Source organism: Narcine bancroftii, chromosome 1, assembly GCF_036971445.1.
Source record: "Narcine bancroftii isolate sNarBan1 chromosome 1, sNarBan1.hap1, whole genome shotgun sequence".
Taxonomy (NCBI): domain Eukaryota; kingdom Metazoa; phylum Chordata; class Chondrichthyes; order Torpediniformes; family Narcinidae; genus Narcine; species Narcine bancroftii.
In genome coordinates this window covers 283,081,529-283,108,355 of record NC_091469.1, presented here as the reverse complement: position 1 = coordinate 283,108,355, position 26,827 = coordinate 283,081,529, and the positions used below count along the sequence as shown (strand labels likewise).

Here is a 26,827-nt window from a genome sequence, read left to right as displayed (position 1 = left end):
ATCATTGTATGTACCAGTTCATTGTGTGTGTGTGTGTGTGTGTGTGTGTGTGTGTGTGTGTGTGTGTGTGTGTGGGGGTGGGGTGCATCTATTACCATTTCCCACACTTCCTTCCCCATCAAAACTGTGTCCAAAGTCCTTGGCTTTGAAACCTACCAAATCTGCTTCCTCACTCCTATACTGACTGAATTGGAAACAACATCTCCTCCTCACTGATTATCAACACAGGCGCATGCTTAGCATGTGTGCTTAGTCCATTGCTCTACTCATTATACGCACATGATTATGTGGCCAGGCACTATTCCAATGCTATCTACAAATTTTCTGTTGACACCACAGTTGTTGGTAGAAGCACAAACAGCAATGAGGAAGCATTCAGGAGGGAAATAGATGAGCTATTTGAATGGTGTCACACCAACAACCTTGCACTCAACATCAGGAAAACCAAGGTGATTGTGGACAGGAGGTGGTCGGGAACACGACCCAGTCCTCATCAAGGGCTCAGTGGTAGAGAGAGTCAAGAACTTCAAAATCCTGGATGCTAAAATCTCTGAGGATCTGTCCTGGAGCCTCTATGTTGATGCAAAAAGAAGGCTCATCAGCGACTATACTTTGTGAAGTATCTGAGGAGATTTGGTACATCACCAAAGACTCATGTCAACGTCTACAGGTGTACCGTAGAGAGCATTCTGGCTGGTTGCATCACTGCCTGGTGTGGAGGCGCCAACTCTCAGGATAAGAATAAACTCCAGAGGGTTGTTCATTCAGCCTGCGACATCACAGACATCAGACTTCACTCCATCGAGGACATCTACAAGAGGTGGTGTCTTAATAAAGCAGCCTCTATCCTCAAGGACCCCACCACCCAATCCATGTCCTCTTCACTCTGCTCCCATCGGGGAAAAGGTACAGGAGCCTAAAGATAAGCATCCAGCGGCACAAGGGCAGCTTCTTCCCCACTGCCATCAGATTCCTGAATAATCAATGAACCAAAGACACTGCCTTACTTTTTGTGGACTATTTTCATTTTTTAAATATATTTATTGTTGTAGGATGGTTATAATCTGAATGTTTGCACTAAGATACAGCTGCAAAACACTGAATTTCATGACTTGTTCATTACAATAAATTCTGATTCTGACTAATACCCTTTTTCTCAATTTTAGTAATATTTTAGAACATTACAGCACAGTACAGACTCATCATCACACAACTTTGTGCCAACCTATGTAAACCTACTCTACAACAGTCTAATCCTTCCCTATCTCACACCCAAAATCCTTTTTTTTTCTCACATCTGTGTACCTATCCAAGAGTCTTCTGCATGTCCCTGTTGTACTAACCTTCACCACCACTCCTGGCAATGCATCCCAAGTATCCTTCACTCTTTGTGTAAATAAAAAAACATTGTACAAGGTTAACAAAAATAACATTAGTTTGGCTCCTTTCTAGAATCTGCCTCACTCTGTTCCTCAATGTCTCTGTTACTATTGAGGGTGGTGGGGGGGGGGGGGGGGGGTGGTGTGTGGGAGACAGGAGGGAGATCAATAATATACAAACCAGCAGGATTATTGCTCTTCCCTAATCCTGATTTCCACCCACACTGACTCAGTAGACAATCCCTCCATTATTTCCCCCTTTCCTGTAGCTGCGTTCATATCCTTGATCAGCAATGCCACTTCCCCACCTCTTTTATCTCCCTCTCTGGCTTGTTGAAACATCTAAAGCCTGGTGTTCCGCAGACATTCCTGTCCACAAGTCAGCCAAGTCTCTGTAATGACCACAACGTTACAGTTCTACATATTGACCCATGCTCTAATTCATCTGCTCTCCTCCTAATGCTTTTTACACTAAATAAACACATCTCATCCCATCCATTTGAGTGTATCTTTGCTCTTTCCTCTGTCTTTCCTTCCTCACTGTTTCAATACACACTGCATCTTCTTGCATATCAACTGCCCTATTCTCGACCTCATCACTCTGGTTCTCATCCCCATGTCAGTTTAGTTTAAACCCTAGTCAACAGTTAATGCTTTTCACTGAGACACTTCATCTGAAGAATTAAACAAAATTAGTTTTCTTGCATTGAACTCTAGGTATTTAACCTATCATGAAATGTCAAATGGTCAACAATTAACAAAAATTTATTAATTCTGCTTTTTAAAGTATCTTGTTAATCCATAATACCAAGTTTATGCTTAGTATTAAATATTCAGTTACACTAACTGCATATTATTTTCCCTGTACTTCCCTCATTTTCCCCACTGCTGCCTAATGCCAGGTTCTGCCACTCACCTACACACTTCAAACGTCTACCACTTCCAAGTAACCAACCAACCTGCATGCTGTTGGGATGTGAAAGGGGACCAGAGCCCCCAAGGGAAACCTACAGTCACAGAGAGAACCAGCAAACTTCAAACAGCATCTCAATTTTCACTTATGTGAAGGTGGCAGCTGGTCAATATTGGTTTAGAATCCAGAATTACCTTCTACTTTTGCTCCAGAGACTCTCAGGGAAACAACATCCATAATTGGTTTCTCATTAGGAGGATAGACAAGCATTGGTTCACCAGGAATCCAACAATCATGTGGTTTGGTGAACTCCAGTCTATTGCTGATAATTTAGTACAGTATTGGCGCAAAACGTCCTCCTTGTTTCTGACCTTGATGGCACAATATAGCATTAATTCAGCTCCAAACTTTTTCTAGTTGATGAACCCAGAAATATCTAAATATTTAAAAAAAAAACCCTCTAGATTTGCACTAGTTAGCTCTAGCACATATCTGCTGTTAAAATATTGCATCGTATCACGATAAAACCCTCAACATTCTTTTTTAAAAAGTGATGGAGATCTCCCAGTGGCCAACCATTTCAATTCCGCGCTGACATGTCTCTCCATGGCCTCGTGTACGGCCAAACCAGGGCCACCCGTAAACTGTAGGAGTCCCCTTTAACCAGATGGTGTTAACATAGACTTCTCTAGTTTTTGTCAGCCTATTCCCTGTTCTCCCTCCCTTCTTCATCCCTCCGACTCCTTTCCTCCAGCTCTCCACCTCCTCCTCTCTCCATTCAGAGAGGTATCACCTCCTCCCCATTTTCTTTTTTGCCCTCCCTCCCTTCTCCATCTATTACCTCCTACCTGAGGGCCTCTGCCCCTCCCCCTACCATTTTATTCACGCACCTGCCCACATTCTACTACCTTGATAAAAGGCTCAAGCCCGAAACGTTGGTTCTGTACATCTTTATCTTTGCTATTGTTGCATGACCTGCTGAGTTTCTCCAGCAATGTGTTTTTAATTAAAATACAAACTACTTTTGTTTTGCTGGTCCATTAAATGAACATTCCCCATACATTCATTTAATTTCAAAATGATTCAATTCATTAGGTCACAATGATAAAGAATTTTGCAAGTAAAAGCACAGTGGGTTTAGAGTGAGTTTGTCATGACATCCCCTCACAATCGTTTGATTCAGGATCAGAGGACACTGCCTCAGAATACAAAACTGTCCCTTTGGAACCGAGATGAGAAGGCATTTCTTTGCCCGAATGGTGGTGAATTTGTGGAACCCACTGCTGTGGATGGCAGTGCAGGCCAAGTCAGTAGGTATATTTACGATAGGTTCTGGATTCAGAAGGGAATCAAGGGATACAGTGAGAAGACAGGAGAATGGGGTTGAAAAGGATTCATCTACTGTGATGAATTGAAGGGGGGAACTCGATGGGCTGAATGACCTAATTCTGGTGTTATTTAAAAGTCACAACAATAAATAAGAACAATTTTAATACATTGGAAGGCAATTCTATAGTCACCTGAAGTTGGAGAGTTGATTTCTGCCATACACCAACGCATGTAATAAGACAAAATATAATGACCTGTATAGTGGCTAACAGGCCAAATTTAACCCATTCACTGTTTCACTGTGGGAGAGTTGGAGGGAAATCCATGGATATTGTGATTTTGAAAGGACTCTCTTTTGCTTCTTTCTCCTATGAGGGATGCCAAGCTCATGACGATTCTTTGCCTTACATCAGACAAAGGCTAAAGTTTATCATGTCTTTTACATTTTTAATGCATTATTACGTGACAATAAAATAAACCTTGAACCTTGCTTGATTTTAGATGACACTATGGAGAAATGAAAGGCAATATGAACTGAATCTAAGCAGGGCATTGGGCCAAGGTGATGTGGGGAACACGAAAATATACTGGAAATATTCCCAATTACTTTGGGAATTATGGAGTATTTACAAGAAATCAATTTCTTCTGGGTGAATACACTGGTGTTTATTAGCTGTGCCTGATCCAAAGGAGCAGTGGATTTGTGGGAATGAACATGTTTTCATTCCATATCATTTTCATTTCTTCATCCATTTGCCCTCATCATTAACAGGGTTTGGCAACAATGCTGGCTTTCCAGTTGTCAGTAGGATTGATGTTCATTTCAATATGTATTTGATATGAAGTGCAACTCTTTTGAAATTCAAACTCTGAGTTCAAAGGGCTCTTAACAGTGACACCAGTATCATTGTACATCTATCTGTCTCCCAGTATCTACCCTGCATCATGGTCAAATTCCAATGGCCCAATTTTGCAGGAGATGCATCTGACATTATGCAATTTGGCTCTTTTTTCTTCACTGCCCCTGGCTCAAACTTTTCCTCTGTGACACACTGACTGTGCAAGCCAATAACAGCGAGGCTAACGGGGCATCTGTGACTGCTGAGTAGAGGGTTCAACGGTGAACTTGACAGGACACAGGACACAGAAGGAGCATTAATGAGCAATAAAAAGAGTGAAGGATTCGATTCAAAGGCCTGGAAGGGAAAAGGTCTTTAAGAAATAATTTTGCAGGACAACTTAAGGATGCTGAAGTGAGAGAACAGTTTAAACTGCCTAATTTCAAATATTGATCAAGATGCCTACACTCTTAATGAGAACACAAGGAGCAGGAGCAGGAGCAGGAGCAGGAGTAGGCTATCTGATCCATGGTTGATCTGACTGTGGACTCAGGCTGCCCTACTCTGCAAATATCCAATTTTAAAATAGATTTAATGAGACTACTTCTTTGAGTGGACACAGTGACAAGACTGGCATTTCAGAGTGGTCAAAAACCAGAGGTGAGGAATTAAAGTGATCAATAGAACCACAGAACTTGACAGCACAAAAACCGACCCTTTGGCCTTTCTCATTTGTGCCGAACTATTTTTCTGCCCATTCCCACTGACCTGCACACTGACAATATCCCTAAATCCTTAATAGGAGGACTAGAGGAGAGATGATTAATCAGGTCTGAAAACTATTCCTTGAAATGCAGAGGAAGGAGATTGGAGATGCACTTCATGGACTGATTTGGAGGGATAAAGACCAACTAGTACAAAATTTGGCCATTTTCCCCATTATTGAGACCCTTGGTAAAGGATCCTGACCTGAAACAATGACTACCCATAGCTTCTGCTTGACCTGCTGAGCTCCCCCCAGCTCAGGATTCCAGCATCTGCACTTTTTGTGTCACAGCATCCTGATAAATTGGTCTGTTACCTTTTCCAAAGCTCTCCCATTCTTCCTGTCAAGGGGCAATCAGATTTGCACACAATGCTCCAAGTGTGGCCTGACCAAAGTTTAATATAGCTTCCCTGTGACGTTTTTCACTCTGACACTCCATGCCCAGTCCAGTGAAGACAAACATGACATCGTTACCACCTTATCCACTTGCAAGACCACTTTCAGGAGGAAGTGAGGAAATTTGGAATTCCTTTAAGTGTACAAGAATGGTCTGAAGGATGCCAGGAGATTCTCACCATCATTCCTGATGTGTTCTACTCTGGACTTTATGGAATCCAAGGAATAGAGTATTAACTTCAAACTGAAACCGTCACCAGATTAAACCTTGTGGGTTCAAGAATTCCAGTCATTTCAATCAAGAACAAATGAAGTTTCAGGTCATTCACTTTTTTTGTATTAACTAAGTTAAATATATTCAAGTCTTTTTAGTGTTCATTTTTTAACTTTAAATGTATAACTAATTTAATAGTTTTTGAATGTTTGATGGATTGGCCAACTTATAACACTAGGCCTTTTGACTTGGATTCTTGTCACCTTCCAACAGAGCAGCCCCATTGGTCTTATTACCAATCCACCCCTCTATATTTCCCTGTAGCTTGCAAACTATTCTCTCTTGGATCAATCAACTGCACGTACATGATGCAAGACATCATTAACCATAGCCAATGACACCTTCGAGATGTGGAAAGAGATCATTACACTCAGTGGAAACCTATAGACCCACAAGCGAAGCATGGAAATGGAGACACTGTCAGGATTTAATCTGGATGCCCCAAGTTACAAGGTAGCTCTGCGAACTGCTGTGGGAATGCCACAATGCAGCCATTTAATTCCTAGGGTGTGACTTAGCCAACAGTCAACCAAGCTTCTATGTGTGGGGCTTGGTATTTATGACCAGGAGGCTCTGCCAATCAGGTCAGAGTGGACTTCATTCGCCAGATTTTCAGAGGAAAAACCTGGGGGGGGGGGGGGTGCGGGGTAAAAACCAGGCATGGTCACTCATGACATTTCAACCCAGGTTACAGCATGATTATACTTTGCCAAAATTAAAAGGAGATTGCAAATTATTTGAAGAAGAATCCAACCACGTTTCAGGAGGGTAAAGAATTGGAGCACTAATTTACAAATTGCTATAAGAGTTTGATGTGGGCCAGCGAGACCAGAAACAAAAGTATAATATAAACTTGGGTGTATTTCAACAGGGAGAGAATTGAAAAGATAAGCTGAACTAGTTTTGAACATGACATTAAGCTGAATGGCACAGCCTGTGGAGTTTGAGGAGAAACACTGGAAAAATGAGATTTATTCTGATAACAGAACTTGCAAGTTATAACTGATATGAAATGGTAATTATGCCGGGTCTCTCTCAAACTTAAAACCTGATGGTTGCCCTTAAAGAGAGATTTAAAGTATTGACAGATACTCCGTGAGAGGGAGCAAAGCTGCAGGAAAAGACAACTTCAGCAGAAAAGACATATATAGAATCAAATAGAGTTCTGGAGAAACTTCTTAAGCCAGAGTTTCAACAATACAAATTTCACAGAAAGTGAAATAGCACTAATTCCACAAATGATTGACAGGGAGCGATGTAACCCACCAGGCTACAGACAATGCTGGGAAGCTTTTTATTTTGGAAAAGAATTGATAAAAAGTACTGAATGGATTTCTCAATGGTAAATTTCCATGAATCAACAATTAATTTGCGGGAAAATAAAGCATCATACAAGAGAGAAGGGAATGGAAGATTATGGTGAGGGAATTAGAGGAAAGCTGAGAGGTGATTCAAATGAAGCGCAGATATTATTGTCGACCTATCAACCAAACACTTTGCACTTTGACTCCTCTAAAGTGGATATCGTAGGCGATAGTTTCCCATAGCCTTAAATATTTAGCCTTAAATGCCAGCTACATACAAACTTGTAACATATGTTTACAACTTACTAAGCTGTATTTTAGAGCGCGCAGTTAGCATAGTGGTTAGTGCAGTGCTATTACCGTGTTAGCAACACTAGTTCAAATCCAGTGCTGTCTGTAAGGATTCTCCCTGTGTCTGTGCAGGTTTCCTCTGGGGGCTTAATTTCCTCCCACCCTTCAAAATATACAGGGTTCATTTGAGTGTAATTGGGCGACACGGGTTAAATGTCGGAATCGACTTCTACTGTGTTGTAAATAAAAAAAAATCAATGTATATAAATTGTTCTCCAAGACCTGAACCCAGTTTTTTTTAAATTCTCTTGCCACCAATTCTATTGCACCTCATGCAAAACTTCTTAAATATACAGAAGAAATGGTGTAAACATCTACATTGACAATTGAATGAGTTCTATTTGCATTTGGCTTATTTTGCAGCTTCAGTATAACCGCTGTTATGTACCTGGGAAGATGCAGCAAGCAAGACTTTCACTGCATCTGCGCATAGTTCTTGTGTACATGACAACAAGACATTCAGCTGTGGGAATACGTGAGCAAGCATTGACTTGAAAATAGGTAATTTTATCAGAAGCTTTGCTAGCACTGAAAATTTGAACAGCAGCTTTTAGGTGGGTTGGGAAAGATTGCTTACCCCATAAAGCCATGAAAATGGAATAGAAAACTGTGGCTGGATTATCAAACAAGTGACTTGCTCGTGCAGTGGCACAGGTACTGCTCAGCTTCCAATAACTGCAGGTCTTGTCGCACAGAGGACACATGGTGATATTGGCCCTGTCGTCACACATCTCCATGCTGTGGGGTCAGCGAGGGAGAGAGAGAGAGAGAGAAGCATGTCAAGGGCCAGTCAGGAATGAGACAGCATTTAAATATTCATCATGATTAAAAGTAGTTTGTGAGATCCAGCAGACAGAATGTACCAAGGAGTGGGGCAAATACCCCCCAGAGGAGCCCAGGTAGAGTATCCAGAGGTTGATTGCAGTGCCAGTGCCATCTATTTTTTAACAGCAGGCTTCCGCAATATTGAACTGACAGGTTGAAGTCAGTAGCCAAGACCTTTGAGCAGACAACTGCACACGACATGGTGCTACGACACTGGGTGAGGCTCCCTGGTATGCTGGAGAGGACAGGTGCCAATCTACTCTGTGGGATGGACAACCATATCTCATCCAGTCTTATGGGACCTTCCCTGACCCTCCCATTCCCAGCAGAATAAAGATGATGCTCCTCAACCAAACTTCCCCCTGACCTTGCCAGGACATGGCAGTGTGGCCTCTGCCAATTAGTTCAGGCCCAAAAATAACCACTGTGGGTCCTATTAGACATTTCTCTTTTAAAATTAGCTTCACATTTGAACATGAAAGCTCCTGTGTCCAAGAGTGTATTACCAGAGCAAAGCTATGACCGTGGTGGAGGATGGAGTCTCTACCCACTGATCCCCACATACATCTTTTGAAGGGTTGCCAATATAGCCCCTGATTTAATGAGCTAGTGGAGAGTTTTGTATTAATACTTCTGCAGCAGGAACACTGTACAAGAAACAAAATATCAAACATAACAGTAAGCCTACAACAATTTTAATGAGACAAGTGGAATTTTGATATTTATTGGATATTTAAAGAAACACAAACTCTCCAAATAAACAAGAGATTTTTGTTGGGGGGTGGGCTAGATTTTAATTAGTCAAAATATACTTTTGACATTGGATTGCCTATTCCTCTTTGCAGTAATTCACAATTCATCACTAATTCTAATACACAAGTACTGGCAATGAATCATCAGTTGACCCAAAAGCTTCAAATTTCCTCCAATAAATTAAAATTATGGAGTGCAAAATGACGAGACATTCCACTAAATGCAGAATAAAGCACAATTAAAAATGAGTAATGGAGCAACCTTCATCTTATTTCTGAACTCAAACTGGATCATATTACCCTGATATCAACTTGCTGCTACCATTTTGACAATGCAATTAAAATGTCTTTCAGCAAGTAATTCTTATTTTTGTAACACCTCAATTTGAAAATTGTAACAACACTCCATCCAATCAAATTCTTTTAATGCAATCATAGTCGTGAGAAAACACAATTCGAGATGCTTATTAAACAATCATTTCTGCAAATAATCTTTACATGCTTCCATCCAAAACTATAAATCAAAGCCATAAAGTAGGGGCTGCAATTGGAATATTGGTCGGCATTTTCCACTGAGGGTGGGTGAGATACAAACCAGAGGACGTGGGTTAAAGATGAAAGAGGAAAGGTTTATGGGGAACCTCTTCACACAGTGAGTGGTGGAGTATAGAAAGAGCTGCCACAGAGACATGGACGGGAAGGGCCTGGAGGAATATGGACTAGGTGCAGGTCAGTGGGACTAGGCAGAATAACGGTTCAGCACAAACTAGAAGGACCAAAGGGCTTGTTTTCTGTGTTGTAGTGTTCTATGGTTCCATGGTAATATAAAAGATCGACAAGGCCACACCCATACAACCTCATCTGAACCAAAGAAAATGTTTCAGTTTTCCTAATCAATTGTAGTTACTCTTGGGTGATCCCCTGTAAAAATGAGTGGAACCAGAGAGGCCCTTTTTTTTGCCTTAAAAGAAACTCTCAGGAAGTTGCTTTGGGGCGGAGCAAAGAGCTATTGTCTAGCTCTTACCTACATCTGTAGCTCAAGTGAGTTAAACAAGAAAGTCTGTAGATGCTGGGATCGAGTCCAATACACAACCTGCTGCAAAAACTCAGCAGGTCACGCAGCATCCATCGGAATTAATGGTCTGGGTCCTTCATCAAGTATAAGAAAAAACAGGAAGACATCTAAATAAAAAGGTTCCAGAGAACATAATTTTTCAAAATGTTTCTGTTGCATCTCAAAAGCAGGTTGATATGTCTATTACTTTAACCCTTTGGACTCTGTGTCCTGGTTTTCAGGGTCTACCAACAAGTGCAAATACTCCATGCCCCATCATCAAGGACAGGTTTTGTTCTGAACCACCAGCTGGCTCAGATGGTGTTCATACTGTAGTTTACCCATGGACCTAGTCTGGATTATATATTAGGAAAGGTTAAAAATGGCCAGAGTCCAAAGTGTTAAGGGAAGTTTTCTGGGTAACATCTGTTTCGTGTTAAAATAACTCTGCGCTACTTCCATTGGGACCATTAAAGAGAATAGAGGTAAAGGGAAAACATTATGTACAAACTCAAAATTTATGCATTGCTACACCTTCACACCCAATTCCTTGTTAAAGTTATGTGAAAAAATGGTCTTAAGAACTTGTTTCTCAAATTGAAAACAAAGTTCAGGAGATTCTCAGGCACCACAATGGAGAGATAAATATAGTTAACATCAAAAGTTATGATGATGGTGTGCCTCAGGGATCGGTGTTGGGACCATTGTTGTTTGTTGTCTATATCAATGATCTGGATGATAACATGGTAAATTGGATCAGCAAGTTTGTTAATGACACAAAGGCAGGAGGCATTGTGGACAGCAAGGAGGGCTATCAAAGCTTGCAGAGGGATCTGGATCAGCTAGGAGAATGGGCCAGAACGGAACAGATGGAGTTTAATGCAGACAAGTGTGAGGTGATGCATTTTGGAAGGGCAAACCACAGTAGGAGATATACAGATATACAGTAAATGATAGAGCATTGAGGAGTGCAGAAGAGCAGAGAGATCTGGAAATACAGATACACTGTTCCCTGAACGTGGACAGGGTTGTAAAGAAAGCTCTTGTGTCTTAGCCTTTATAAATCAAAGTATTGGGTATAGGAGTTGGGATGTTATGTTTAAATTGTTCAAGATATTGGTGAGACCAAATTTGGAATATTGTGTGCAGTTCTGGGTATCTAACTACAGAAAGGATATCAATAAGATTGAAAGAGTGCAGTGAAGATTTACTAGAATATTGCTGGGTCTTCAGGGTTTGAGTTAGTGAAAGATTAAACTTTATTCCTTGGAGCAAAGAAAAATGAGGGGAGATCAATCAAGGTTTACAAGATTATGAAAGGTATAGATGGACACAAATAGGCTTTTTCCACAGATTGGGGAAGATAAATATGAGAGGCCATAGTTTTAAGATAAAGAGGGAGAGGTTTAGTGGGAGCATTAGGGGGAAGATCTTCACTCAGAGAATGTGGATAGAGCTGCCATCTGATGTGGGCTTAATCATGTGATTTAAGAATAAATTGGAGAGGACTGGAGGGTTATTGAATGTGAGCAGGTCAGTGGGACGAGGTAGATGGTGGTCAGCACAGACTAGAGGGGCCAAACAGCAATGAATCTGTGCTGTAGCATATTTTGGTTCAATGAAAGGCCATTTACCAGAAACATCAATGATTTCTTTCTCCACAGAATATTTCCAACATTCTGTTTTGGCTTCAGATTTCAAGTATCTTCAGCTTTTCATTTATGGATTCTCAGTTGCTAGGTTTAAAAAAGACCAACTGCAAGAAATGCTTGAAGCAGTCCAAGAACCACAGTGGATCATTTTTGGAAAAAGTGGCATTCTTTCAAGAATTATCTTTACTTCTGGTAATCAGAAGGCACCACTCAAAGTTATTAAAAGATGGTTTTTCAGCCCAGGTGTCTCTGATCGGTCTTTGAAGGAGCCATCTGAGAAATGTTATCCAACCATTGGACTTGCAGTTCAGGCTTTTGCCAACAACTGGTATTAAATGAAGTACCTGGTAAAATAATGAATGGAATTTCTTTTTAAAGTGTGCATTTGCCTTATACGTCAGAAGGGCCATAGTTTATTTATTTTATATTGACAGCCTCTTTGGGAAGATTTTCAACAAAATCTTAATGGATGGAGATTGCAAATCCCCAGCCAAAGGTAACTGAATTACATGCAAGGATTATAAATGACCGGTCCTTTTGAAGAAATAGTTCTGGCTTTACCTGGGAATATTCTGATTAACGGTTACACATCCGTACAGGAACACTATGATCCCAATAGTGGAAGCTGGAATCAGCATTTGAGTGTACACGCCAAGCCAGGCAAAGTAAAGAGCAATCTTCTCACCAAAGTACTTCCTGTGTGTAGAGAGAGAGAGAAAAAAAAATCAGCTGTCTGTTTCAAATCTTGGTCGTAAACATCATTGTTTAATGACAATGTGATCATATGCCATCCTAAGGGGTGAGGGGGGGTGCGGGGGGAGGGGGATTCAACTTCATGATTGAAAGTAAGAGTGGACTCAGGGACTTTGGGGCAGATTTTGCCCTTCGGTGTAAATTGGGCTTTATCTTGTACCCTCTGTGCACCACATTGCTCCAAAGATCCACAAGCATCAGCTTTGAACAGATGCTGCCTGCACATCCAGAATCCTCTAGGCTCAAATGAAAATGTAGCAATAGGTCATCAGACATGGTTAAAATGGGCTGTTGGAGTTCAGGTGCACTGGAATTTCTGAGCATTGATACAGTTAAATGGGGTAATAGGATGGTGTATTTCAAAATTAATGTTTAGTGCAGTGTTAGCATTACGCTGTTACTGCGCTAGTGACCAGACATCGGATCTGGTACTGTGTGTAAGGAGTTTGTACGTTCTCCCTGAGTCCACATGGGTTCTCTCCACATTCCAATGACGTACAAGGTTAGCAGGTTAATTGATCAAATTGGTGTATTTGGATGGGCTCATGGGCTGGAAGGGCCTGTTACCATGCTGTAACTCTAAATTAAAATTAAAATCAATTTGACAATACTCTTTCTTCCCTGACATTATGCACCCAAAAATCTTGCATGTTATCCCAAAGGGCATCTCTTCCACCAGCAACTTCCCCTCTCACTGACATTTTCCTTCTGGCTGCTTGCCACTATTGGCCTGATCTCTCCCTCCCAAATGCCCATCTCCAAAAGACCCACCTTCCCACTGCTGGACTCCAGATCCCCCTACCCCACCACATGCCAGTTTCGGATCTCTCAGTGCATACCATCCCCGCGCCAGATTTCCTCCCATTTCTGCTCATGCAAAGATGGAGAAAACATTCAATGTGCTACATTTCTTCACAATGTATAAGGTTTCTCGATAATGAACTAAACTGGACTGATGGGCTGAATATGAATGTTGCACAGGTTCCCCTTCGGTGGGTATTATGAGATATGTTACTTTTTGATTTGCATCAATCATCAACCTGTCACAGGCTGTGAAATCTAAAAACAAATTTCCCTGGTGGTCCAGATGGGTTCATTCTGATGACCCCTTACATGCTTCATTTACTTTCCCATACTCAAGTCAAACACTTCATCTGAACCCTGAACTTGTAGGGTCTAAACTTAAATTGATTCCAGTCCTCTACAGAATTAAAAGGCAGAATAATTTAGTTTTATAGAGAGTCGAGGGTAATACTCAGTGGGAGAAAAGACAGGCAGTGGTTAATTGTTACCAGCACTACACTTTGCATTTGCCTGGGTTTAGGCAAGAATTTCCCACCCATCCCCATGCTATTTGTTACTTGTTTTATTGTCAGAAGAGTATAAATTCTCTCTTTCTGAGTATTACCTTGACAAGGTAGATGATAAACCATTTATCTGGTAGGGAATCTAAAAAGGGTGAACAGACTTAGGATAAAGAATTCCCAGGAAGATGATCAGTTTGCATAGAAGTCACTGGAGTTCTTTATTCCAAGGCCATTTGAATCATTGAACATCTTAAAGGCTGGATAGATTTTGTTTTAAACTATATTGTTTCAAGTGTTAAATTTTGAATAAAGATCTACATTGTTAGGTACATCTATAGTACTACACTGAATTATGTACCGACTGCACAGTGCATCACTTAACCAGCACAGGACAAAGTTGACTGGAACAGTAAATGCAGAGCCACAGTTTGGAGTCTGGAAATCCAATTAACAAAGAGCACTCTGAAAAACAAGATGTGACCTATAGGGTGCATGTTGATCAGACAGGAAAATGGAGTCGAATTCAACAGTCAGTGGAGCAGAGACCTTGTTAAGTGACAGGCCAACTCACGTGCCTCTGATTTCATGTCTCCTGCTCTCCAAATACATCCTGGGCACAAACTTTTTATCATTTCTGGTCAAACTTTTTGCATGATAAGGGAATGAAGGGTTATAGGAGGGAAAGGCACATGGGTGGAGTTGAGCCTATAGGCAGATCAGCCACCATCTTATTAAATGGCATGGCAAGCTCGACAAGCCAGATGGCAGAAACATGCTCCTATTTCTTCCATTCTTATGCCACAGTGAATAAAGCTACTTTGTCACAGAGATATTAAAATGTACTTAAATCAATGTTCATAAAGCACTTGCTGAAAATGAAATATTGTTCACAAAAATACTTGGCTTTTGTAACCATTGCTTTGATAGTTCCAACTGCATACAATGTACATCATTGATATTGGATAAACATTTTGAGCACTACCTGTCAGAGAATCTATTGCGTAGAACCAGTGGCAACCAGAAACCAAGAGTAAATGCTTCCTCAGGAGTGTCAACCTGTGCATCTGGGAATAAGGTCAGGGCATCTGCTCAAAAGGACCATTCTGCCTGGTGGAAAATCTGTGAATGCATCCGCACATGCTCAAGACTTCAGCTGTATTAATCAGAGGTAATCAGATTCACCCTGTGCATCATGAATGTAAACCAGATTAGAAGTGAATCATTTCATCGATCATGGACTCCTTCCTTACCTAATGAGATCCAGTGGTTGGTATTTGTAAAATATTCCGTAGCTAGCCCACTGCTCGTAGAGAAGCTGCAGGATGAGAAAGTATAGAGTTACTCTCAATTCAAATAGTGGAAATATCTGGATAATATTGTTGAAATAAAGCTTTCCTATGTTAGTTTCAGTCACATTCTGCACAATAAGCTTCCAATATTCCTCCTGAACACCCATTAGCAGTGGCTATATTTTGTGAGGAGTTTGAGGAGATTTAGTATGTCACCAAAGACTCTAGCAAATTTCTACAGTGTACTGTGGAGACCACTTTGACAGGTTGCACCGCTGTCTGGTATAAAGGTGTAAATGTACAAGACAAGAAAAAAACTACAGTTGTGAACTTTGCCAGTGAATTAAGGAAACAGCCACTATCCTCAGGACCCTCACCACACAGGCCATGCCCTCATCATTCTGATACCATTGGGAAGGACCCTCACCACACAGGCTGTGCCCTCATCACTCTGCTGCCATTGGGGAGGAGGTATCGGAGCCTGAAGACAAACACCAATTGGCACAAGAACAGATCTTCCCCTCTGCCATAAAATTTCTAATTGGACAATAAATCACAGACACTACATCACTTTTTCTTATTTTGTACTAGTACTTTTTAATGTAATTTGTAGCAATATTTGCACTGCAATGTTGCTGCAAAACAATGAATTTAGTGGCATGTTTACGACAATAAATTCTGATTCTGATGTTATGCACCCATTTACAACTTCACACACTCCTCACTCTTCTTCTCAATCCTAGGACAGAATAAGGATCAACAAGAACAGAATCTTTGTGAAATGTTTACAAATCGGGCGAAAAAGGCATTTAAAATAGAGCAACATCAATTAGATAATAATGGGCCATTTGCTCCCAGAAGCTTTTCCCCTCAAAAATTATACTTTCTAAACAAAAAATTAAAAAGATCTCCAAATCTGACCAGCGTGTGATAGCAAATGATTGACAATTTGGTACGGTCGTGCAGGAAAGTAATAATTAATTATCTGAGTTGAACATTTCACCAACAGAACGAAGATAGCAAACGAAAAAGAAAAAAACGTTTGAATAGATGAATTTTACAGAGAAATAAAAAAACCCATAAATATCTATCTTCACATCTTTGCTTAGAAATGGGCCAACATGGTTTTAGACAAATGGTGGAGGATATTTTTTACATTGCTCTAGTTTCCCAACAGCTTGCTCACTCATTGTTTGGGCCTGGAACATGACTGGGGAGCATTAACTGCTCAATTTCTCCATTGTAGAGTTGTGTAAATGGATTGGAAACACACAGAAATGTTGGAGGAGCACAGCCGGTCTTGCAGCATCCATAGGAGGTAAAGATCTATTCCTGATGTTTTGGGCTTGAGCCCTACAAGGTATCAAAACTCAATACGATATTCATACCTTGAAGATTGGCTCAGGCCTGAAATATTTACTCCCTATGGACGCTGCGAGACATGCAGAGTTCCTCCAGCATTTCTGTGCATTTCCAATCCATTGAGCTTCCCCGGCTGCTACAAAATATCATAGTTATAGGTGGAGAGTTCAATCCACCACCTCAAAATGTTATCATTTTTATCTTACTCTGCTATTTGTTGTTAATTATGAATGCCACAGCTCATTGGACCCTGAGTAGAGTAACAGGTCTGCAGGCCAGGTAGTGCCTCCAGTGGTGCAACGCCTCAACTATTGCCTGAGCCTTCTTCTCAATGGAGGAGCATTGGATTTCAGGGCCCTGGAGGGTACGAGAGAAGGCGGCCATGGGCTGGCCTGTCTGGTTTAGGATGGGAGCATCGCTCTCAACCTGAAACGGGGCAGATTGGTCAACTGCTTACATTGCAGCTTTAGCCATGTCCTTTTATCAGGGTGAAAGCTGCACAGGCCTCTCTTTGTCAGGGGGAAGGATACGGATTTGATAAGGGAACTGGTTTTGTCTGTATAATTAGGCACCCATTGGGCATAGTAGGAAAAGAACTTCAGGCACATTTTCAGGGCGAGGCTGTGGGGAATGGGGAGGTCTAGCAATGGGTGCGTGAGGGCAGGGTCAGAGCCAATAACTCCATTCTCCACAACACAACCAATGATCACCAATCGGGTAGTGCAGAAAACATATTTATCCCTGTTGTAGGCAATGTTTAGGTATTTGGTTGTTGTGAGGAATTTCTGGTGTTATGATCTTGCAAGTCATGGCCACAGATTGTGATGCTATCCAGGTAGGGGAAGGTGGCCCACAGGTCATTTTGGTCCACCATCCAGTCCATCTCCCACTGGAAAACAGATGCCGATGGTATCACCAAAGGGGACTCTGAGGAAGTAGTAGAGATGGCCGTCTGCCTCAAAGGCGGATGGATGGGGAGCTGATGGTAGGCGGATTTCAAGCCAATCATAGAAAAGACACAACATTGGGCAACTTGATTGACCATGTCTGCAATGCGAGGGAGGGGATGTGAATCCAACTGTATATAGCAGTTAATAGTCTGGCTATAATCAATCACCATCCTGTGTTTACCTCTACTCTCGATCACCACGGGCTCTCTGTGGGCTGGTATTAGCCTTGATAATCCCCTCACCTGGAGTTGCTGGACCGCTTTAATAAACTCCCTGTCCCCTTCACTGTATCGCCTGCTTTGTGTAACGACTGGCCTACAGTTGGGGGTAAGGTTTGTGAACAGTGGTGGGGATCGATAAGGAGACCATGTGTTGGTTGGCCAATGGGTGGAGTGGGGCAGAGTGCTGGCAAACTGCGGGTTGCCGACTGTGAAGGGGGGGAGGGAACCGTCATATTGCACTGTGACACTCTTGAAGTGGCACTGAAAGTCCATCCCCAGCAGCAATGGTGCACAGAGCTGCAGTATGATAGAGTTTAAAGTTCCTGTAAGTCATGCCCCGCACATGTGGACTGTTTTTTAGGTCCAGCACCACAGAGATTTGTGTCAGTTTGTAGTCTGGCCTGTGCTGACTTGTAGTCTTGGAGTATAATACTGATGCCCTTGCAGCGGCTTGGTTATCCCCAGAAGTTGGCGTTGGCCAAGATGGCGGCCGTCACGACATGATTTTCCCTGAAAACTGATGGCGGCTGAGATGACATCTTCCATGCAGTGCACATGGCAGTGCTGGGACTGGAAGGCGGCTGCAATAGACATACCTTCACACACGTAGCGCCTTTCATCAGGCAGCGTTTTTGGGGACTTCAAGTGCTCCTGGGAGACCACGACTGTGGTGAGTTCGCTCACTGAATGCAGTAGCAGGCTGTTGGCCTGTAGACCAGAGTCCCAAGATTGTGGCCTCTGTGCATATACTTGCCAAGTATACTTCAATGTTATTGAGGGTGATCTCCAGCAATTTTGAGGTCAATCACCCCTCTTAAGTCCAACTTGGTCTGCTTGAGTAGCTTCTGATGCACGTAGTCCAATCTGACGCCTGCAACTTGGCGTCCCGAATCATGTACTCTGTGTTTTGGGTGGCTGACACCGACTGGAAGTGTACGCACGTGTGAATCCACAAAGGGCCCAGTGGAATTTGTCACTCGATTCACCCCATCGCTGTCTGCGGTAGTCAGCATATGCGTGGCGCATACCTCATTGACTTTCTCCCTGTACTGGTCTTCATTGTCTCCATATACATTGAAGCACCCCTGATCATCGAGAACACTCGATGTCCGACCTGGGAGAAGAAGAGATGCAGCTTGTTTGCCTCCATGGTCACATCCCCAGTGGGGTTCTGTAGGAAGAACTCAAAGCAGCGTAGCCAGAGTTCAAAGCAGTCTGAGGCTTCTGGCGATTGGGGAGGGGGGGGGGCGTCGATCTCCAGCTCATCATTCTTCAAGAGTTGTTCCATAATTGGAAAAAAATTGTAAATAAAATTGATGCTCTATTAATAATGCAAAAGAATAGTTATTGAACTATAGGGTTTTATTTACAATAAACTTGTGACCCAAGCTTTCTGGGGAGGGGTTATGGTATTGGAACCTTTATACAGGGTCAAGAGGGAGGAGCCACAGGGACAGTCACATGACAGGGTGGAGCCAGATAAATGAGTGTCCAGCAGTTCACCACACATGCCACACAGTCAGATAAAAAAACTGCATTCATCCCAGGAAAGCACATGCAGTAGGAATCCCATCTGACTCCAGACCTTGGGAAGTACAAGGAAACCCCTCCATGAAACAGCAAACTCAGAGAATCATTTAATGTTATTTATGACTGAATATTTATTTTCTGTATTACACAGTTTACATTTCTTTCTTTGCTTACATTTTTTCTTATATATACTCATTTTTTATTGAGTACTGACTTTTTGCAAGGCAGACAAATAAAAATTCTGCCTGGCCCACAGGAAAAAGAATCAAGGTTGAATATCATGCCATGTATGTACTCTGACAATAAATCTGAACTTTGAGTTGGCAATTACTGCTTGTAAAATGTTTGCAAAATGTAGCTTGCAGATAGAACCATACAATATTACAGCCCAGAATCAGGCCCTTCAGCCCTTCTGGTCTGTGCCAAACTAATATTCTGCATAGTCCTATTGACTTGCATCTAGTCCATACCACTCCCATCCAAATTCTTCTTAAATGTTCAAACTGAGCCTGAATTCACCACTTCAGCTGGCAGCTCATTCCACCTCCCTGTGAGAAGAAGTTCCCCCTAATGCACCCCCTACACTTTTTCCCCTCTCACCCTTAACCCACATCCCCTGGTTTGTATCTCACCAACCCCCAGTGATAAAAGTCTATCGACATTTACTCTGCCTATACCCATCATAATTTTAAATAACTCAAATCTCCCTCATTCTTCTACACTCTAGAGAACAAAGTCTGAACCTGTTTAACTCTTCCCTGTAACTCAGTTCCTGAAATCCAGGTAACATCCTAGTAAACCTTCTCTGCACTCTTTCTATCTTATTGATACATTTCTTGTAGTTAGGTGACCAAAACTGCACACCATACTTCAAATTTAACCTCACCAATACCTTATACAAAATTACCAAAACATCTCAACTCTTCTCCTCAATATCCCATCTCCTATACTTTTATATTATATAAGAGTACAAGATGACTTTGAACTGGTATCATCTCCAACTAACCAAGGAAACAAGCCCAGAGCACAACACCCGAGTTTATATGCAAGAAAATCAGTCAGGCATTATTAGCCCTTTCCACTTGAAAATCAGAAGGTTTACATGACCTCTGGCCTTGCCTTTATTTGGTGGGAAGATATTCTGGACTGAGAACAGGATGAACTTTTGACCTTTCTATACAAAGCTACATCTTGTAAAAGATGTTCTTAATGAACGTCAGCATGAGAACATTTACATATCATTGACCTTTTGAGTGTGGTTGTAGTCCAACTGGCCTGCTGAATAAAGCTTAGAGCAGTTCATAAAGTAACAAAACTCCAACTCAAAAACATCAAAATCCTTCCTGGAGCACTCAGGGAAGGCTGCAACGATTCCCACAAGAAACACCATTGCAACAACTCTGTACATTTATCATAAAAACATATTTATGGGATAGTGAATGCTGCTTCCACTCCGATGCCTTTGTAATCAAGCATCGCTACTTCCTCCAGGATATTTTTGGTCACTCAGGAAAACCAGCTGGTGTAGTTTGGATGGAAAACAAATTTAAGAAAAATTTTTCAGCAATAATATGAATACATAGAATCAACAATATGCAGAGTCTAACAGACTGAAATGTGCCATTTGTTAATTGTCCTTGCTGGGTCTCAACACACTTCTCTGTAAATGGATTCAGGACTTCATCACAGAAAGACCACAGTCTGTCTGGGTTGGTAGCGCACTGGTTGAGCACTGGTGCACCTCAAGGCTGAATGCTCAGCCCGTTCCTGCTCATGTGACTGATCCATGACTGCTTCGCCAGATCTAGCTTCAACAGTGTCATCAAGTTTGCAGATGACACCACAGTCGTTGGCCTCATCACCAACAATGAGTTGCACTACAGAGAAGAGGTGGAAAATCACTTGAAATGGTGTGAAAGAAACAACCCGAATCTCAATGTGGACAAAACGAAGGAGATGATCATCGATTTCAGGTGGACTGGGAATGACTACTCTCCATTACACATCAAATCTGTAGTGGAGAGAGTTCCTTGGAGTCCACTTAATCAGTGAGCTATTTGGACACTCAACATCTCCTCACTTGCCAAAAAGGCACAATAGCAACTGCATTTCCTGAGATGACTAAAGTGGGCAAGGCTACCGGCCACCATTAGGTCCATCTTCTATAGGAGCTCTATTGAGAGTGTCCTGGCTGACTGCATCACAGTGTAGTACAGTTGCTGCAGAGAAATGGATTTTGCACCCCACCCCCCCCCCGGGATAATTGTCAGAAGAAGGGAGAGGGGGAAATTCTTTGAGGACTCCTTCCACCCTGCACACAGTATCTTTCAGCTGCTCCCGTCCAGGGAAGAGATACAGGAGTAAAATCAAAATCAAAGTATCCAGCTGAACCACCTGATTGTGCCACAGATTTTCCTGTTCCATTTCTGCTTTCATGGACTCATGAGAGTACTTTAAAAAACATCCATAGTCAGCACCACCAGGCTGAGGAATAGCTTCTTTCCACAGGCAGTGAGAATGCTGACGACCAAAAGAACTGCTTACACTAACCTTCCGAGACCTTCATATTCATGAAACTATTTATTTGTAACAATGGAATACTTGTCCTGCATATGTATTGTGTGTCTATACATTTGTTACTTTTGACAGTATCCAAGTGTTTTACACTGAGGACCAGAGAACACTGTTTCATCAGGTTGTACTTTTACAATCGGATGACAATAAGCTTTTTAAAATTAAAAAAAAAAATTTTCACACTATGAACCATATTAACCAAAATACACACAAACATTTACCTCTTGAAAGATCACAATAAACAATAAACGCTAAAATAAATGAACTGGAGTTTGCCAACGCTGAAAATTGCAAGCTATTCATTGATTAGTTGAAAACTGCACAACCACACAAAGAATCATCTGCACATCAATAAATATTCTGTTGTACAGAGAAACTGTAAAGTTCACCTCCCTCCATGAATGAGTACAATCTTTTTTTAAAGTCCATAGCTTAGAAAGTTTTGAGCACCAATGGTCACAGCAGGTGTGAAAGACCTTCCAAGATTCGAGTTCCCAATCTGGACTGATGTTTCAGTGGATTACAGGTTACTAATTGGATGAGACAAACATTAAACATTATTTCCTTGCCTGATGTGTAGGAAATACAGGATGTTCCATTTAAATGAAAACTGCGTGTCTTTACCAGTATTACATTCTCACCAAATGACCAATTACTCATTCCATTGCTATTTGTGGGAACTAATCATGAGTAAATTGCTATATAACAATCCTTTAAATAAATAGTGGGCGAAATGCTTCTCAGACATGATGAGGCAATTGGAGATTTTCTTCCTGCATAGAATTTAGCCCTGGGCACAAAACGAGAATGTGGTGGTACACCACCGGCCTACTGCAGGGGGCAACCTCTGTACCTGCAGGAGTGTACCGCTGGCCTACTGCAGGGGGCAACCTCTGTACCGCAGGAGTGTAAGGGGACAGGACAACACCTGGCCAGCTGCCGATCAGTAGGTCTGAATGGATCAAGCCTCACCCGGTCAGGTGTCAATCACCCTCCAGGATACAAGCCTGCCGGGCCTCCCGAGGCCTCACTCAGAGTTGCTGCAGCCACAGCCAGCCTGGCTCTGTGGAAGTCTTTGTGGATTGAAACCTGTTGTTCAATCTTTACTCGCACCACAGAGAAATATCTCAACTTCTTGTATTAATTGGAACAAAACTTCAAGCTAAACAGAATCAGAACTGTAATCATTTTTGTACAAAATGAAAACCAGAGGTGAGAAACGTCAACCTGTTCAAGGGAGCACTGGCCATTAATTTTGCAATATCACCATGCTTATTATGTTAGTTTCCAGTAAATTCTGGAAATATGCAAACCAGGCAGCATCTGTGGGAAGTGAAACAATCATCATTTGAGGTCAAAGACATTTGCCAACACTGGGAAGGAGACCTAGACAACTTGTCAAGCTGTAAGGAGAGTGGGTGGGTATGGTGGAAGATTCTCGAAAACTTCTACAGGTGTACCGTGGAGAGCATTCTGGCTGGTTGCATCACTGTCTGGTACAGAGATGCCAATTCTCAGGACAAGAAAAGAACTCCAGAGGGTTGTTAACTTGGCCTGCAACATCACAGGCATCAAACTTCATTCCATCGAGATATCTACAAGAGTCTTATGAAGAGCCTCTATCCTCAAGGACCCTCACCACCCAGGCTATGCCCTCTTCACTGTGCTACATGGGATAAAGGCAAAAGAGCCTGAAGACCAGCACTCAGCGGCACAAGGACAGCTTTTTCCCCCTCTGCCATCGGATTCCTGAATAATCAATGAAACACAGAACACTGCCTCACTTTGACTTTTTCTTGCACTATTTTTTATTTGTTTTGTAAGGTGGTTATGTATATATCTTCTTTTTCCTTTATCTTTGGCTTGGCTTCGCGGACGAAGATTTATGGAGGGGGTAAAAAGTCCACGTCAGCTGCAGGCTCGTTTGTGGCTGACAAGTCCGATGCGGGACAGGCAGACACGATTGCAGCGGTTGCAGGGGAAAATTGGTTGGTTGGGGTTGGGTGTTGGGTTTTTCCTCCTTTGCCTTTTGTCAGTGAGGTGGGCTCTGCGGTCTTCTTCAAAGGAGGTTGCTGCCCGCCAAACTGTGAGGCGCCAAGATGCACGGTTTGAGGCGTTATCAGCCCACTGGCGGTGGTCAATGTGGCAGGCACCAAGAGATTTCTTTAGGCAGTCCTTGTACCTTTTCTTTGGTGCACCTCTGTCACGGAGGCCAGTGGAGAGCTCGCCATATAACACGATCTTGGGAAGGCGATGGTCCTCCATTCTGGAGACGTGACCCATTCAGCGCAGCTGGATCTTCAGCAGCGTGGACTCGATGCTGTCGACCTCTGCCATCTCGAGTACTTCGACGTTAGGGATGTAAGCGCTCCAATGGATGTTGAGGATGGAGCGGAGACAACGCTGGTGGAAGCGTTCTAGGAGCCATAGGTGGTGCCGGTAGAGGACCCATGATTCGGAGCCGAACAGGAGTGTGGGTGTGACAACGGCTCTGTATACGCTTATCTTTGTGAGGTTTTTCAGTTGGTTGTTTTTCCAGACTCTTTTGTGTAGTCTTCCAAAGGCACTATTTGCCTTGGCGAGTCTGTTGTCTATCTCATTGTCGATCCTTGCATCTGATGAAATGGTGCAGCCGAGATAGGTAAACTGGTTGACCGTTTTGAGTTTTGTGTGCCCGATGGAGATGTGGGGGGGCTGGTAGTCATGGTGGGGAGCTGGCTGATGGAGGACCTCAGTTTTCTTCAGGCTGACTTCCAGGCCAAACATTTTGGCAGTTTCCGCAAAGCAGGACGTCAAGCGCTGAAGAGCTGGCTCTGAATGGGCAACTAAAGCGGCATCGTCTGCAAAGAGTAGTTCACGGACAAGTTTCTCTTGTGTCTTGGTGTGAGCTCGCAGGCGCCTCAGATTGAAGAGACTGCCATCCGTGCGGTACCGGATGTAAACAGCGTCTTCATTGTTGGGGTCTTTCATGGCTTGGTTCAGCATACTATATATAGTATATATATATATATCACCTACGGCTCCTAGAACGCTTCCACCAGTGCTGTCTCCGCTCCATCCTCAACATCCATTGGAGCGCTTTCATCCCTAACGTCGAAGTACTCGAGATGGCAGAGGTCGACAGCATCGAGTCCACGCTGCTGAAGATCCAGCTGCGCTGGATGGGTCACGTCTCCAGAATGGAGGACCATCACCTTCCCAAGATCGTGTTATATGGCGAGCTCTCCACCGGCCACCGTGACAGAGGTGCACCAAAGAAAAGGTACAAGGACTGCCTAAAGAAATCTCTTGGTGCCTGCCCCATTGACCACCGCCAGTGGGCTGATAACGCCTCAAACCGTGCATCTTGGCGCCTCACAGTTTGGCGGGCAGCAACCTCCTTTGAAGAAGACCGCAGAGCCCACCTCACTGACAAAAGGCAAAGGAGGATAAACCCAACACCCAACCCCAACCAACCAATTTTCCCCTGCAACCGCTGCAACCGTGTCTGCCTGTCCCGCATCGGACTTGTCAGCCACAAACGAGCCTGCAGCTGACGTGGACATTTACCCCTCCATAAATCTTCGTCCGCGAAGCCAAGCCAAAGAAAGAATTAATCTATTTTTATTTTTTATAGTAATGTTGTAAGATGGTTATAATATGAATGTTTCCTCTTTGATGCTGCTGCAAAACATTGAATTTCATGACATGTTCATGACAATAAATTCTGATTCTAATATTGTAGGGCAGGGTAAGCTGTAATCAGGTTTTCTGGTTCGATGAAGGAATGCAAGTGTTACAAATTGTAGAGCTGGAAAATCAGCCCAGTTAGGTTCATTGCAAAGCCCCACTCTCAGAACAAGCTGAGGCAAAATCACAGCAAATTCCATAACACCTACTGCCCAACATTCAGTCACTGAACAGATCCTGTTTACAGCTTATCCCCAATGGCTGCTCTGCTTTTACCTTATCAGGGACATTTCTTCCCCCCCCCACCCCCCCCTCTACCCCACTAAACAGACATTTCATCTTCTTCCCTCTTCTGACAGGGTCTCCAACCTGAAACTTTAGCCATTTCTCATTCTCTGAACACCGAATAACCCAAGTGTTTCCAGAATCCTTTTATTTCAGATCTCCAGTGACTGCATTATTTTTAAATGGGCTTCCAGCTTTCCTTTCAGCACAGCCCGATTTGGCCCTCTTCGACACTGAGGTAACAATGAACTCAGCAAAATGCAAAAAAAGTTTTAATGTCGCCTTTAAAAACAAAATGGGATGTGAGCATGGTTAAAAAGACGACAGCAAGGACCCCAGATTTCCCTTAAGTGCCAGCAAGCCATCTACTTAACCATCTGCATGGAGAGAACACTCTGCTACATTGACTCGTTGAGGTGGATTAAGTACAATTGTGGCTTATTAGACCACACTGAAAGGCAGCAAAGAGTCAAACATAGAGGGCAGACTTCCCTTCCAGGAGGGCCTGTGATCCAGATGCATTTTTTATGTGGCAACAATGGACTATGTTCATGACCACCAATGCGGCCAGTTTCATATCCCATATTTACTAAGGTTGCATTGCCCAAGCTAATGTGGCGAGTTATGAACAGACATCTCTGGAGAATTAATCTAGCAGAACAACTATTGTTCCTACCATTCCTGGTGATGGAAAAGTCATTTCTATTCGGAAGTGAAACAGTGTGGAATGCCAAACTGGCAGATATGAATGCTTTGCTTCACTGCTGTGGGAACAGATAAAATGGCCCCTTCTGTTGGATCCTGTTTCAGCATAGCTCAGTTCCATTCTACTACTACATAACTAACACAGCAGGACAGCAAATAACTGACAGTCCAATGATAAATCTGTCTGAATCTTCTTGTCCAGCTGAAATGAGAAAACCATGACTACATGCAGCCAGGCAGAAAGCAAAGCCCTCCTGTGGCAACATTTCCTTGCATGGGCACCAAGTCAGCACAATAAAGAAAGGAATAAAGTATTAACAGAGCTGAAGGCAAAGTAACATATAAACT

At 42.6% G+C, this 26,827-nt stretch overlaps 1 protein-coding gene and 1 long non-coding RNA gene across 3 annotated transcripts in view; one reads left to right on the top strand and one right to left on the bottom strand.

Moving 5' to 3' along the window:
- Positions 1-26,827, bottom strand: part of LOC138745087 (anoctamin-1-like) — a 243,741-nt gene that overhangs the window by 83,797 nt on the left and 133,117 nt on the right. The window contains exons 10-12 of the mRNA XM_069902195.1: positions 15,145-15,209; positions 12,396-12,530; positions 8,129-8,289 (exon numbers count right to left, since the gene is read on the bottom strand). Coding sequence (XP_069758296.1) covers positions 8,129-8,289; positions 12,396-12,530; positions 15,145-15,209 — 361 coding nt within the window. The remainder of the gene's footprint in view (positions 1-8,128; positions 8,290-12,395; positions 12,531-15,144; positions 15,210-26,827) is intronic.
- LOC138745095 (uncharacterized) lies at positions 4,735-12,071 on the top strand. 2 transcript variants are annotated; one of them, XR_011346016.1, is made up of 4 exons: positions 4,735-5,942; positions 6,161-6,349; positions 7,915-8,052; positions 11,847-12,071. It is a non-coding gene; the product is annotated as an uncharacterized lncRNA (long non-coding RNA). The 2 variants fall into 2 exon arrangements; XR_011346019.1 differs by lacking the exon at positions 6,161-6,349.